This window comes from Octopus bimaculoides, chromosome 19 (genome assembly GCF_046866305.1).
Source record: "Octopus bimaculoides isolate indiv1 chromosome 19, ASM4686630v1, whole genome shotgun sequence".
Classification (NCBI taxonomy): domain Eukaryota; kingdom Metazoa; phylum Mollusca; class Cephalopoda; order Octopoda; family Octopodidae; genus Octopus; species Octopus bimaculoides.
In genome coordinates, this window is record NC_142946.1 from 2,358,739 (window position 1) to 2,374,117 (window position 15,379).

At 36.2% G+C, this 15,379-nt stretch overlaps 1 protein-coding gene across 1 annotated transcript; it reads right to left on the reverse strand.

Annotated features, from left to right (window-relative positions):
- Positions 1 to 359: 359 nt before the first annotated feature.
- On the reverse strand, positions 360 to 14,381 carry LOC106880391 (RNA 3'-terminal phosphate cyclase). The gene is made up of 11 exons (XM_014930303.3): positions 12,948 to 14,381; positions 10,367 to 10,467; positions 9,531 to 9,674; positions 8,816 to 8,939; positions 7,807 to 7,865; positions 6,993 to 7,134; positions 5,611 to 5,726; positions 4,735 to 4,793; positions 4,132 to 4,226; positions 2,974 to 3,078; positions 360 to 2,317 (listed from the first exon to the last, which is right to left on the reverse strand). Exons 1-11 carry the CDS (start codon positions 12,996 to 12,998, stop codon positions 2,234 to 2,236), a joined length of 1,080 nt encoding a protein of 359 aa, XP_014785789.1. The 5' UTR covers positions 12,999 to 14,381; the 3' UTR covers positions 360 to 2,233.
- Between the last annotated feature and the right edge of the window lie 998 nt (positions 14,382 to 15,379).

Below are 15,379 nucleotides of genomic sequence, written 5' to 3' on the forward strand. Positions count from 1 at the left end.
CTCATTGCATATATGTATGTTTGTGGCTACTCTTGTGTTGACATCACATGATGATTGTAAAGGAACATCACCACCATATAAATGATCTCATTCATTTTAAGTCTTCCATGGAAAACATGTCTAGCCATGGGGGAAAATATTGCCTTATTTAGAAACAAGGTGAACATTGAAAATAGGAAGGGAATCTGGCCCTAGAAAATCTACCTCAACAAATTCCATCTGGCCCATGGACATTAAAACGATGATGATGATGATCTATGAGACAGAGAAACCTTTAATGTGGCAAATGAAGAAGTACCAACGTAATCTTAGAAACTTTAAAAATCCAAGACCAAAATAAGAAACATCAACACAACATCTTTGTCATGCAGAGACTTTACTTCACCATAATAATTTTTTTTTTTCATTCTTTTCCTTTCTTGTCTCATATTTTTCTTTTTTCTTTTTATTACAAGAAACATTGTTTTGTTTGTTATTTCATCAACAATGGTTTAAATTCCAGCATGGTTGTAGAATTTGGTAAAGAAAATAAATAAAAATTCTTTTGATCAAAGAAATCATAAAAAGATCAAGGTTGAGGAAAAAAGAGAGGGAAAAACGATCCAAAAAGAACTAAGTGTACTTTTATGATTTGTGAATATCACAGGCTCGTATTGTATTGTTTTGGGGGTTTGAGAGTATTTTTCCTTTGTGGCTTTTTCTTTATTTTTTTTAATACTTGTTTATCATTATTATTATCACTATTAAATATATGAGTTTTATTTATTGGTCTTTAGAAGATACACATGTACATTGACACATATAGACACACATACATACACGCATCCATGGACATAGATATTCCTACAAACAAACAAAATAAACTTGGGGAAAAAATAACATTGCTAGCATGAGTGTTGTGATATGCTCAAGGCAGCCATCTTTTCTAGTTGAACAGACATGTCTTGGACAAAACATGTGAGAATTCCACATTTAATGTGTGGAAATGTATATATATATATATTGTGTGTGTATACTTATATATAATAACACACACACACACACGAATATATATATATATATATAATAAATGCTTGTTTTTATGTTTAGTTATAATCCTTTCTACTTAAGGCACAAGGCCTGAAATTCTGGGGGAGGGGGTTAAGTCATTTACATTGACCCCAGTGTTTCACTGGTACTTAATTTATCAACCCTGAAAGGATGAAAGGCAAAGTTGACCTCGGCAGAGTTTGAACTCAGATCACAGCAGCAGACAAAATATCACTAAGTATTCCTCCCGGTCTGCTAATGGTTCTGCCAGTTTGCTGCTTTGTTGTCTTACAATAAAGACAATTTCATATTAATCTGATGGGTTACTCTATACTATTGTAGAATACATAGTTATTATTCTTTTACAAGAATGTTGTACCTATATATATATATATATATATATATATATATATGTATAGAGAGAGATAGATAGATAGATATAAAGGCTATCATTGGTTTCATGTTAAGAAAAAATATCTTAATATCTTAGCAATTTTTCAAGCCAATCACATGGTGGAATGGTGTTCATTTCCATTTTGGATGAAAACACCATCCCTCCATGTGATTGGCTTGCAAAATGGCTAAGATATTAAGATATTTTTTCTTAACATGAAACCAATGGTAGCCTTAATACACAAATAAAGAAATTCTATCCACTAATGTGGTGTTGAACTTATTCTCATCATTCAATATTTACATATGTGTATATATATATATATATATATAATGAAATTGAATTTAGTCAAACAAAACCAAACTTCATGAAACTATGTTTTCACAAATGCTGTATCTGTTTTTTCTGTCAGTGCAGCCCACATTTGTGGAAACTTGTTGCCACAGTGAGATTGGTTTCAGTTGACCAAATTAAATTATTTATACTCTATTTTCAGTATTGAGTATTTTTTCTTTCATTTGTTAGTTAGCACAAACACATATCTACACATACACCCACACACACACACACACAATGTACATACAAATGTATACATATACATAGTAAAGTGCACCATTAAACACCTTTGATGTCTATTTGTTTTCTAAAAGCTGGATTGCTTCCTTTATATGTATATATAAAAAAATACTTACATACATGCACACATATATGGATACATTATACACATATGCATGTTTGTATGTACATAAATACATGTATTTAAGGAGTAGAGAGAGAGAGAGAGAAAGAAAGAAAGAAAGTGATATCAAATCACATCACAGCATTCTCTAAACCAATTCCTTCACACTCGATGATTGTCTGGGTCTGAGAAAGGTTTACCACATCAAACTTGGCCTGCAATAATAAAAAAACATTAAGGAAAAAAGCATACATCATTTGAATACCTTTTAGTGTTATTTTGTGTAGTGTCTTTTGATGTGTTCTGCATGGTTACTACAGCATGGTAGAGTCACTGATGCCTTTGCAATGACAGCCAGAATAACACAGAGACAACCAGGCCTTCAGTGGTGCCCACATAATGACCATGTAGTTCACCATTCTGTATTCATAACTAATACAAGTAGCTATCAACAGTCCTGTCTATCTAACTGTATGTAGGTCCCACAGGATGGCAAAATTCACTGTACTGTGTCCTTGATCAAAACAATTTTCAACAGTCCAGCCCTTCCAGCTATAGGTGGGTACCACAGTGTGGTAGTGTACAGTGCCATTGATAGTGTAAGTAGGTACTACACTGTAATGTGTCTATACCTTATACACCTAGGTACCATACAATTTTAAACAACAGTAATACTACAGGACTGCTGAATGCTTAAATGTGTTGCAGTCTAGAGATCAAATGGTGTAAAACCTATCTACTATAGACAGCCGTCTAATCTTCAGAAAGATTTCTAATTCAGACAAGGCTAAAGAAGCTGAGACAAGCATTTGTTTGTTCCTTTGGTTGGTGGTAATTTAGACAAAAGTGTTAAGCTTCCCTTTTAACATACCTGAGTAAGTTGTTTAGCAACATGAATAGCTGTTTCAGTATGGAGAGTGAGAGGGCCACATCGAATACTAGATTTGCCTTTAGCCAAAGCCATCAGAATAATTAACTGCAAAAAAGAGAACCATTAAGTTAATATTGAAGTTATTTTAGGAACAAAATATGGAATAAAGAATTTCTATTTAAGGTAAAAAAAAAAGAAAAACATTAAAAATCTTAAAGACTTATCAATGTTAGCTGAAGAATCTCTTCCTATATTTACCCTGGACATTGCTGTCTTGAGTCCTAGGACTCATAGGGATTAGTTACTTGGTTCCCATGGGATATAAGTGACCAAGATCACAATACACCCTTGAATGGGATGTCAGTGTGTTGCAGGGTCACTCATTTACAGACGAGTGAACTGGAGCAGCATGAAATGCAGTGTTTTACTCAAAAACACTGCATCACCTGGTCCAAGAATTGAAACCATGATCTTGTGATTGTGAAGGAAACATCCTAACCACTGGCCATACGTATTCCATCTGTTCATGAAAGTCCACGAAACAGAAACAACACATGTATCTTAATCCACTTTTGTGTTTAAGAAACATAAAAATGTAAGAATTATTGTACCAAAGAAATCTCTACCTTTTCTATATTTTCTTTTTATGGATTAAAAAAAGAGTCTCTTTATGTGAAAGATTAAATATAAAACTTATTTGATTGGGTAATTGAAGAATGTACCAGGATTCCAGTCAAATAAAACCACAGGGTGTTTGAATGCAGTGGAGACTTCATCAGAATGTACTGGGATTTAACTTAACTGTAGCATAATGAAGACAGCAGAGAGGTCCTCACTCACCAAAGTACAGCAGAGAGGTCCTCACTCACCAAAGCACAGCAGAGAGGTCCTCACTCACCAAAGCACAGCTGAGGAGGTTCTTTTTCTCACATGAGCACAAATGAAGGAGTCCTCACTCACCAAAATGCAGTGGAGTCCTTACTAGAGCACAGCAGAGGGGACCTTCACTCACAAATGTAGTAAAGGAGGTTTTCTAACACAAGAACAATTAGAGGAATCCTAATTCACTAATTGTAAATAGCTTTTGAGATATATTTTACATCGTTAGTGTCCATGCTGTTTTGTATGTATGAAATAGAAACATTACAAAAATGGTACCTGATCTTGTAGATAGTCATCAACACAACCACCGTGGAAAATATTGTCTAAAAGACTGGAAGCAGCCTGGTAACCCACATCCTCTGCAGAACGTCCTTTAAAACATAAAAAAAAGCACATAAATATAAAATATTAATTAGACATTTAATCTCTCTCTCTCTTGTTCTTCTCATGTCCATCCTCATTACTCTTCTGCTGCATCACACAGTCAGTCATCTCCTACTCTCCACAATTTGTTAGCTTGGCATGTCTTCTCAAACACAGTATTTTGCCAAATATTTCTCTGAAATTTTTCTTCCAAGTCTATTTTTTTAATTATCTTTTTCACTCTTGGAGCCTTAGTAATCTGTTACAGCACTTACCTAGCATACTTAATTGTTTAGATCACCTACGAACTAAACCCCCATACTTTGTGTATATATATATCCATATATATATAATGCCACCAACTCAAGAGAGGTTGTCTGATGGAACTAAAGAGAACCCTTGGCATTGACTCGGTTACTGTCCTCCAAATGTCCATTTCTTTTATTGGTTTCAGCCCAGACTACCAACAATAAAACAATAAAGGGAAAAAAGAAAATACAAAATAAGAAAACAAACCTCTTTTGCCAAGTCCTGAGCCAGCTAAAAGACATCCAGTAGTAGTTTCAGCCACCAAACTATAAATAGAAATAATAGTAATAATGATGGTGATGATGATGATGATAGTAATGGTTTCAAATTTTGCCACAAGGACAGCCATTTTAGGGGAGGGGATGAATTGATTACACTGACCCCAGTGTTTCACTGGTACTTAATTTATCGACCCCAAAACAATGAACAGCAAAGTTGATCTTGGGGGAATTTGAACTCAGAATGTAAAGATGGACGAAACACCGCTTAGCATTTCGTCCAGCATCCTAACGACTCTGCTTGCTCGTTGCCTTAACAAGAATAAGTAGCTTGCTTCCCAACCACATGGTTCCAGGTTCAGTCCCACTGTGGCACCTTGGGCAAGTGTCTTCCACTATACCCTCGGGCCGACCAAAGCCTTGTGAGTGGATTTGGCAGACGGAAACTGAAAGAAGCCCATCATATATATATATATATATATATATATACATGTGTGTGTGTAAATGTTTGTGTCTGTGTTTGTCCCCACATCATTGCATGACAACCGATGTTGGTGTGTTTACGTCCCCGTAACTTAGCCATTCGGCAAAAGAGCCCGATAGAATAAGTCCTAGGGTCGATTTGTTTGACTAAAGGTGGTGCTCCAGCATGGCCGCAGTCAAATGACTGAAACAAAAGAACAAATTATTGATGATGATGGTGAATGGCCAGGATGATAGCAGAGATGGTATGTAATGATAATAGTGATGGTGATGATGATGGTAGTGGTGATGATGGTGATGATGACGGTGATGATGACGGTAGTGGTGATGATGGTGATGATGACGGTTCACATATTTACACAATACTCCAACACTAACATACATGATTCCAGAAGCTGTGTTTGGGTTTGGTTCCTTCACAACATCCATTTTAATGGGGATATTGTTCATCTTCTGCTTCAGGGTGGCCTTTGCTGTATCAGCCATTAACCTAGCAACCTGTATCAAAAAGAATAAAGAGAATAAAGTGACTATTCATTTAAAAAGAGAGAAACTAGAAGGGAGTGTGTGGCGTTCATGCCTATTTTAATGGCATTAGTGGTCGGTACACTAAGACTAGTTGCAAATGGATCTTGAATTTGGCCACACAGTTAATGTGTCTGTGTAGATATATATATGTACACACAAACATATATATATAAGACACACATACATATATATATACATATATATATATATGACACACATACATATATATATATATATACATATATATATATATATATATGACACACATACATATCTATATATATACATATATATATATGACACACATACATATATATATATATATATACATATATATATATATATATGACACACATACATATATATATATATACATATATATATATATATATATGACACACATACATATATATATATATATACATATATATATATATATATATGACACACATACATATATATATATATATATATATACATATATATATATATATATACACATACATACATACACACACACGCACACAGAGGAATCCCTTGCTATATGGAAGTAATGCATTCCTGAAAATATGGGCGTAACATGAAATTCCGTAATGCAAACTTAATTTTTCTCTTGATCATCATATTATCAAGTGAGAATGTGTTTCTACAGGCTTTTTCGAAAAACAGAAATCTCGTAGGAGTATGATCTTACCACAAAAGATGTTGACTACTGTGTGAGGGGTGATGGTGGAATGAACATTACTAGGAGGATGAGGAACAATATTTTGTATCTTATAATTTATTATCATGAACATCAGCTTGAGGGGTGAAGAACTTGTCCAAAGTTGTTTGTTGTTTATAATTGATCATCTCTTTGTACACCTCAATATAGGAATTGAGCTCCTTGTTAACTCTTTTAACTAACTTTTACATTACATGGTGTGTCTTGGGCAGAAAGAGAGAGAAGAATCAACTCTAATACTGGATTGGAGTACTGGAACTTCATTTATCAAATCCCAAAAGGATGACAGGTGAAATAGGCCTCACCTGGATTTGAACTCAGAGTGTAAGAGAGCCAAAACACAAAGTAACATATCCAACTCTCTAAAGACTCAGTCAACTGGTTACCTTACTGACATACATAACACATGTACACATAGGTAAGCACATTTTAATAGAGAGTCTGTTTTGATATAGATACACACATACACACACACCAGTGCATGCTTTAAAACAAAAGAAGATATACTTTACTTTAGGAGGAAGTTGCCCGGATACAAAAGAGCGTCCGTAGATACTAGTGACGTGTCCGACATCAGTCAAAGTGACAGGTTTCAGGTATTTCACAGGTTCTGATCTCACGTACACCTCACCACCACCTTTAGGATAATAACCCCTGAAAAATTGAGTGAGAGCAAGAAACAATAAAGAAGACATACAAAAAGTAGGAAGAAAAGCAGGAACTGAGAAACCTCATTTCCATCTCAGCCTCCTGAGAGCTGACCTTTTTGAACTCTTTTCTTTTCTAGGTACAAGGCCTGAAATTTGTGGGGAGGGGGCCAGTCGATAAGACCGACCCCAGCATGCAACTGGTACTTAATTTATCAACCCCGAAAGGATGAAAGGCAAAGTTGACCTCAGCGGAATTTGAACTCAGAACATAAAGACAGACGAAATACCGCTAAGCATTTCGTCCGGCGTGCTAACATTTCTGCCAGCTCGCTGCCTTTTTAAACTGTAGAAACTCTGCCAGATCAGATTGGAGCCTGGTGCAGCCATCTGGTTTGATAATCCTCAGTCAAATCATCCAACCCATGCTAGCATGGAAAGCGGACGTTAAACGATGATGATGATGATGATATGTATATTCTTGTGTTGAGTGAACACAAGGAAATAATACAGTTGATTGGATTGACTTCCAGTATATTATTGGTATTTAATTTTAAAATTGTTCTTCTTTGTCTCACATCACATGGATCCTTGTGGCTGAGCCAGTATCCATGTGATGGAAAAAAAGAAAAGAAAAGAATAGGAAAAAAATAAACAGTGAATAAGTAAATAGCATTACCTTCGTTCAATATCACAGTCAAAATATAAACCAAATTTTGCAGCAATTGGTTTAAACACCTGTAAACAAAACAAGAGACTTTTCAACTAACAGCACTGATGAGAATTTCGTCTAGCAAATTATTTTATTTGCTAAAAAACATTTGAAACCTAGGTATGACCGTAATAAAATAACAAGGTGAAAGTTTTTATTTTTCATTCTCTTCAAAATTGCTCTTAAATGTCGTTTTGACTATTTCTTCTAGCATGTAAAACTGCTTGTTGAAGGCAGTTTCTCTTGTGTTTAAATGTACACTATTTTACATATATATGTATGTATGTATATATATATATATATATATATATATATATATATATATATATATATATATATATATATATATATATATATATACACATACACATCTATACGCATATATGTTTAACAGAAAGGAAGTTTTGCTTGCAGAATAGCTTAGAAAATCAGGTGATAACTCGTAGAAGATGGTAAAAAAGTGGTCAGCAAGCCATTACAGAGAATTGAACCCAGTATCTCTCAAATCCTGGCTGTGCACTCTATACCATTAAGCTAAGCAACAGTTTTCGAAACTATACCAAAACTGACATAGGAGCCTGACACAGCTCTGTGGCCTGTTGGACCCTGTCAAACTGTCCAACCCATGCCAGGATGGGAAACAGACAGTAAATGATGATGATGATAATTATGATGATCCCTGCCAACACAATATAATCCCGTAATTACAGCAAGCTTTTAAACTCCCGACCATGTGACCAGTAGTGGTGTCGGGGAGTACAGCATAGCACGAAACAACACAATGGTTAATGAGCTAATGAGGGAGGCCTGACCTGCCAGAAGTAGCAGTCAAATTGCCATCAAATCACACAATATTGTGAACCAGTGATTGGCTAGTTGGAAATCTGTAGTCACCAACTGCAATATAGGATGAATAAAAAAATAGATAAACAAAAAAATATGAAAAAGGGTGGAAAAAATCTAAAAATAAACAAACCAAAAGCTGGTAATCAATTTGGGGGGCCATTTCTGCATTGGTGCCCCCTAACAACCGTAGTTCAATACTCCCATTGCCAAACACCATACAAGGAACAGCAGCTTGCATCAGCAGACATACACTCCTGTAAAAATAATGAAAATAATAATAATAATAATAATAATAGGAATGATAGCAAAAGGGGCTGATTCTTACCTAGCTCAGATACCAGGAAACCCCAAAATGGCAGAAATTCAAAAGATAGTGCTCATGGGAACTGGCCATATCCTACGTAAAATACTTTCTATGTAATCTCAAATTACATGATAATCTTCCTAGCTCTTGTCCGCTGGAACGAAGCCCAGCTATAAGGAGAGAACTGAACCAGGAAGATCTCGTGGAGGGAATGGAGGGAGTTTGCTGCAGATACTATCCACAGAGATTAAAGTAAACTTTTGCAGCAATGATGCAGACATGGTGATAATGCACAAGCTGATGTGCAGCTCAGCATGGGACAGACGAAAAAGAGGTATAAAGTAAAATGATATTTGCCAAAAGTAGACATGAACTAACAAAAGGGAGTCTAAGTGGTATACTTCAGTTGCTCAATATAATAACAAAATTTCCCTACGTAAACCATGTATGGAAGTCCAAAAGTGCAAATGAAACAATATAAACACATATAACAATGAAAAGAAGCCCAAAGGAACATTGTCGGTAGGTACCTATTACATACCCAGCAGTTTGTGTATCAGCTTCATAACGACCAGCGTTGACAGTAGAAGGATAAAATGTGATTTCAGTGGAGCCAATTGTGGCACCTTCCAGCCTTCCATTAGACATAGCACTGATTAACTTTATTCCAGTCATATGTTGAGATCTGCAAGAAAGGACAGAGAGAAAGGGTAAAAAGTTTCAAGATCATTTCATCCATTTTCTTTTTTTTTTCAGACATTCTGTATCTAGGGCTATATTACTTAATGTCAACTTGCTTTATTTAAAAATGATAAATTGTGTGTGATTTTGAAGGCCTTTCAAGGCTCATCATCTCAAGATTGGTGAGACTGATGTGACTGATTGCTCAGCCTGAATGTCACCAAGTCACGACTGCTGCAAAAACTAAGAGTCAGGCCTGAAATTCACGAAACAGAATGGACATTCTTAAAGGCATCCAGAGACCAGGTAGCATCTTAAGTGTAGCATTCCATGTACAGGTGAAGGCATGAGGCCTAGTAGTTAGAGTGTTGCAATCAAGATTGCAAGATCATGATTTCAATTCCCAGACCAGGTAGTGCATTGTGTTCTTGAGTAGAACACTCCATTTCACTTTGCTCTGGTCCACTCAACTGTGAATGAGTAAACCTTGCGATGGACTGGCACCACGTTTAGAGGGAATACTGTGATCACAGTCACTTACACACCATGGTAAACAAGTAGGTGACCCTACGAATGCTACAACACAAGACAGTAATGGTCAGGGCTTGATGATGAGGATGATGATGTTGGCAACGGTTTCAATGGATATAGGTGAGAGAGTAAATTAAGAAAATAATAAACAAGGTGTAAAATTACCGTAATCCTGCGTTGCTTCTTCCAGCTCGTATATTCCATACTCTGACTGGTCGTCGTAAAAGGCAACTAAAGGCAATAGCATTACGGAGTATTTGACCACCCTACAATAAACGGGAGAAAAAGTCAGAAATATATCAAGATTCCTATATACATCAGTGGATAAAGGAATCAGTAGAGTGTTTGACAAAATAGCTTGTGGTGTTTCTTTAAGTAAGAACCTCGAAAAGTGCTGGCCTTGTGCCAAAATTTGAAACAAAGGTAGTAAGTTGGCTGAATCGTTAGAGCATCGGACAAAACGCTAAGTGGCTCTTTAAGTTTCAAGTTCAAATCCAGCAGAGTTTAATTTTGTCTTTCATGTTTCCGAGATCGATAAAATAAATTATCAGTCAAGTACTGGAGTCGATGATATCGACTAGCCGCCCCACCACAAACTGCTAGCCTTTTGCCAAAATTTGAAACCATTATTATTATTATTATTATTATTATTATTAAGACGGCGAGCTGACAGAATCCTTAGCACGCCAGACAAAACACCTATCGCGGTATTTCGTCCGTTTTTCGAGGTCGATAAATTAAGTACCAGTGAAACACTGAGGTCGTTGTAATCGACAAGCCCGCTCCCTCAAAATTTCAGGCCTTGTGCCTACCTATAGTAGAAAGGATTATTACTTCCGCCTTATTATTATTATTATTATTATTATTATTAACCACTATTTAAGAAGGAAATGTATTATTTGAGGGAAATTTGACTGCAATTTCTAGCAGCTTCCCTCCTGGTCTCACGAAGATGAGTATTTGGTAATGTCTATTAAACATGCAAATAAAGAACGAACATTTTGTGACGTCAATGTTTTATTGTGTTCCTTAAAATAGTAGTTCTGATATGTTAGCAACGTTTTGTTTCCGTTGAGCTTCCAGGGATTGAGTTTCAATGCTCCCTGAGAATATTTTGTCTATAATGATGACATTTTTCTCCTGATTTGACAGAATCTGGCAACGAATACGTTATAGGGGCCTATACACAAATATATACATACGCTTCGAAATCATTGTCAACAATATTCTTGTTTGAGAATATGTTCTCTACAAAAGTAGCGAGTAACCCTTCAGATTAATGTAAAATTGTTTTTATTATAAATGAACATAAAAGCAAACACTGTGTGTGTGTGTGTTTGTCCACAGATTATAAGAGACTAAAGAAATGGTAAAAAAAAAACTTTTGGTTAGTTATATTAAACTATTAACTGCCAAAGTTTTTTTTATTCGTAATTTTTGGCTTTGTCAGGTATCTTAGGAGTTAAAGTAAAAATATAGTATTTAAATTTTCTTCATATGTGAATTATTTTGGAAATTATAAATTTTCGAAAAGTCCCAAATGGGGATTGCTGAAAAAAAGCATATTTATCCTTTTCTATTCAATTGCAATAATAAACATATTAGTTTTTTTTGTTTGTTTGTTTTTTGAAACTATAGTATCAAATGCGAATATATATGAAATATCAATGAATGATAAAGATGGGAAGTGAAGAAAAAAACCGTTTTCAAAACAGTCGATATTTTTGTAGTTCAAAAATTACGATTTATGACATAAAATGTCCTCTAGAATTAGCAAGAGCTAATAATGACAAACTTTAACAATTAGATATTATTAGACACACCCCTGCAAATGCAATGTCCAGAAGCAATTCATTTCAAATGCAACGAACAACCGGCAGGGAGACTGTTTTTAGCAGATCCCCAAATGGGGCTCATGGCAGGCAAGGGGTTAGAATCTTCTGCGGTTGTCCGAAATGTCGAAACCAGAATAAATACAAAGATGGTATCTATCTATGGACAAACATCCGAGTGTTTAAGAAATCTGCTGTGTCACCACGATCCTGCTACGCGGGACCGTGGTCAAGCACCTTGTACGGTACCTAAAAGTAATTTAAATCTTGTTTAGACGGAAATTGCACAGAACGAAAGCCGTTGAAAAACGAACTATCAACGAAACCTCCCTCAAAATTTACCCGAGCGTCTTCGATCTTTTCCCTACATAACAACAACAAAAGCAATGACGATGAAAATATACGTAGAAATAGAAAGCAAGAACCGGCATATCAAAGGGCCCTGTCAGAAAAGGATCGAAGCCAGTAGCTTTCATCTTCACGTAACTTTATAGGGCTCCATGACAAACCGATGAGGAAGCCTCTGCATGCTAGAAGTAGCAACCAAATCACCAAATCTCATATATCACACATCGCTGGTTTTATAAAGAAAGGAAAGGACACATTGGATAATGTGTGAAAACAAAAGACGGGAGGATTATGGTTGGACCGCCTTTTATTCTAGTTCCCTTCGAGCAGGAATCAGCCTAGAGTTAAACAATCCCAATAACCTCTTTACGGTGGTTCTATGCTATGAAGACAATAAATAGGAGAGAAATTAAAACATGGAAACCTGAAAAAAGAAAACCCGGCATCTGAATAAAGGGAGGCACATTGGTTCGAAACACTGGAACGGGATCGAATCCATGGATGATAAATTGAAATTGAAATAACAATGAGATAAAAAAACCAAACAAAAAGAATCGTGTACTCACACCTTCGTAGATGGAACCATCAATTTGAAGAATTTCCTCAGATGTTGTCATGATCGATGACGAGGAAGAACTGGTTACGTTCTGGTTGGTGCTACACCGCAAGAGGGATAGTCAGAGGTAGAAATCAGTGGTGGTAGGAGATGCCGTCGTCGTGGTAGCAGTTGTTCAGTTGCGTATCCAGAAAAAAGCCGTGGCGGTAGTAGTGGTAGTACACGAATAGTGCGTGACAGTAGAGATAATGATGGATAGGTAGAGGCTAGTAGACGTCTTACAACTGGTGATAGTGTTGATGGAGGAGGCGGAGGAGGAGGTATAAACAAAATGAATGTGTGGTGGTGGCGGCGGCGGCGGCAACGTTACTTGGTGGTAATAGTGGAGTGAAGTAGACGTAGAGTGTATGCTATTGAACGTGGAGTAGTAGTAGTAGGGATATTCTACTATTTTGACAATTGCGTTATTTGTTCCAATGAGTGGCGGTAAAAATAAGTCTGGGTGACACAGAAGGACCACTAGCTTTTCAATTCCACGTTGAAAAGTTGTGCTGAATATTTTGCCGAAGACGATCTTAAATTTCTGATATTCCATAATAAGTTATCTCCCATTCTTGTCATGACGTCTCGAAGAGTGAAAGACTATGGAATAAATCTACGTTCTATTTTTTTTTTTATCACATTAAAGAAACTCGCTTTACAACCACGTGGTTTCCAGTTCAGCCCCACTATACGGTACTTTGGGTAATTGTCATCTACTATAGCTCCGATCCGATCAAATCCTTGTGAGTAAATTTGGTAGATGAAAAACCGAAAGGTGTAACTTCGTGTTCTGTCCGAAAGGATTTTTCAACCCGATATTTAACATGCTATAATTTATAGCTTTATGTGCTTCGAGATCCACTGTTCCAAAAAGAATTACATACATACGTGCCAGTGTACCCTTATCAGACGGGTAGTCATGATGGGTATACTGGGCTTCGTATATTTTACTCCAGTGTCACTTTGATGGCATACATACATACATACATACACACATACACACACACATACACACACACAGATCCTATTGGGTTGGCAAGAAAATAATTTCGGTTTTTTAGTGCAAAATAAGAGTCATTTTTTTTTTCATACAAAGAATGAATTTTAATCAGTTATATTTTTTTCCATTTTGTTTAATGACCTTTTGCCCTCTTTCTGACAACTTCATGATTCCACATTTCGATATTGACAGCCCATTTCAGGTATGGGGTCAATGTAAGGCAGGATTCATGGCAGACGTAAACAGAAACAACTGGCGACTTAAGTCCTGTCGAACGTAAAGCAATAAACCTTTGATAAATATATCCTCTTCTCCACTAATGTGTTTGTGTAGAGCTTAACAAAGCTCTAAAGCTATAATTTATAATGTGACATGTAGAGACATGAGTGATTATAACTGTACAAGTTTTGTTTTCTGCAATAACAGAAAGTGGGTCGGGGGAAATCATTAATGATCAGCCTTCGTATCCCCAAGGTTCTTTCGATTAACTTGCCCTCATTTCTAACAGCACCAGAAATGTGACAATAGGACGAGAGGGATGCCATTGCCCACATCCTGAGCACAAATGTTAAGGGGTGTAAGATTTCCTCTGGCGCATTATTCCTCATTTTTGCTTTTCTTCACATATTTTGGGACAGAATTTGAAATCCAGTTTTCGTTCTGATGTGTACAAGAGAGATATGTAAAATCAGTTGATTCCAAACCATTAGTAAAGTGTGCTCTAACATACCTAATGCAGTTAGTAAATTTAATTTATGGAAATTATATAAGTAGTTACTAAGGAAAAAACCATAATTACGTGGGCAGTCAGGAGGGTAGAAGATATATTAGCAAATATAGACAAGGGAGACATCGACCGCAAATATAGACAAGGGAGACATCGACCGCAGTGCTTAACTGGTACTTGTTTAATCGACCCTGAAAGGATGAAAGGCAAAGTCGACGTCGGCGGAATTTGAACTCAGAACGAAATACCGTGGAATCTGATCGTTGACAATATACGGCTGTAACTCTGAACGTATTTCAACCATATTAGATCTCATCAGCGAAGTATAGATTTACAGTTAGATCTTAGCTTACTGGAGAAGTGTGTGCGTGTGTGTATACACACACACATACACACAGTGTCTGGTGACGCAATTTTCGTTGCGTCTTGCAACGAAAATTTTAGTACTAAAAATAAGTAAATGAGTGGGAATTTTACCGGTGTGTGTGTTAAATTATAAGGCACTAAAAGAGAATGACTCTTCCAAGACACAACAGAATATGCCTCAACACACGAACTCACATAAAGAATCTTGCAAACCAGATCCAAAATATATATATAATGGGGGAGGCCAGTTTATGGGATTACCTTAGGTTTCCCGTTCATAAAGGGTGTAGCTTTATGGCGTATAGTC

Bases quoted from the DNA above. Each gene is read 5' to 3' on its own strand.
- LOC106880391 (XM_014930303.3), bottom strand. From the start codon at position 12,998: ATGACAACATCTGAGGAAATTCTTCAAATTGATGGTTCCATCTACGAA. The intron at 8,940-9,530 runs GTATGTAATAGG...TTATTTTTACAG, and splicing joins GCTGATACACAAACTGCTGG to GAGTGTATGTCTGCTGATGC. The intron at 4,794-5,610 runs GTATGTTAGTGT...TTCTATTTATAG, and splicing joins AACACAGCTTCTGGAATCAT to TTTGGTGGCTGAAACTACTA.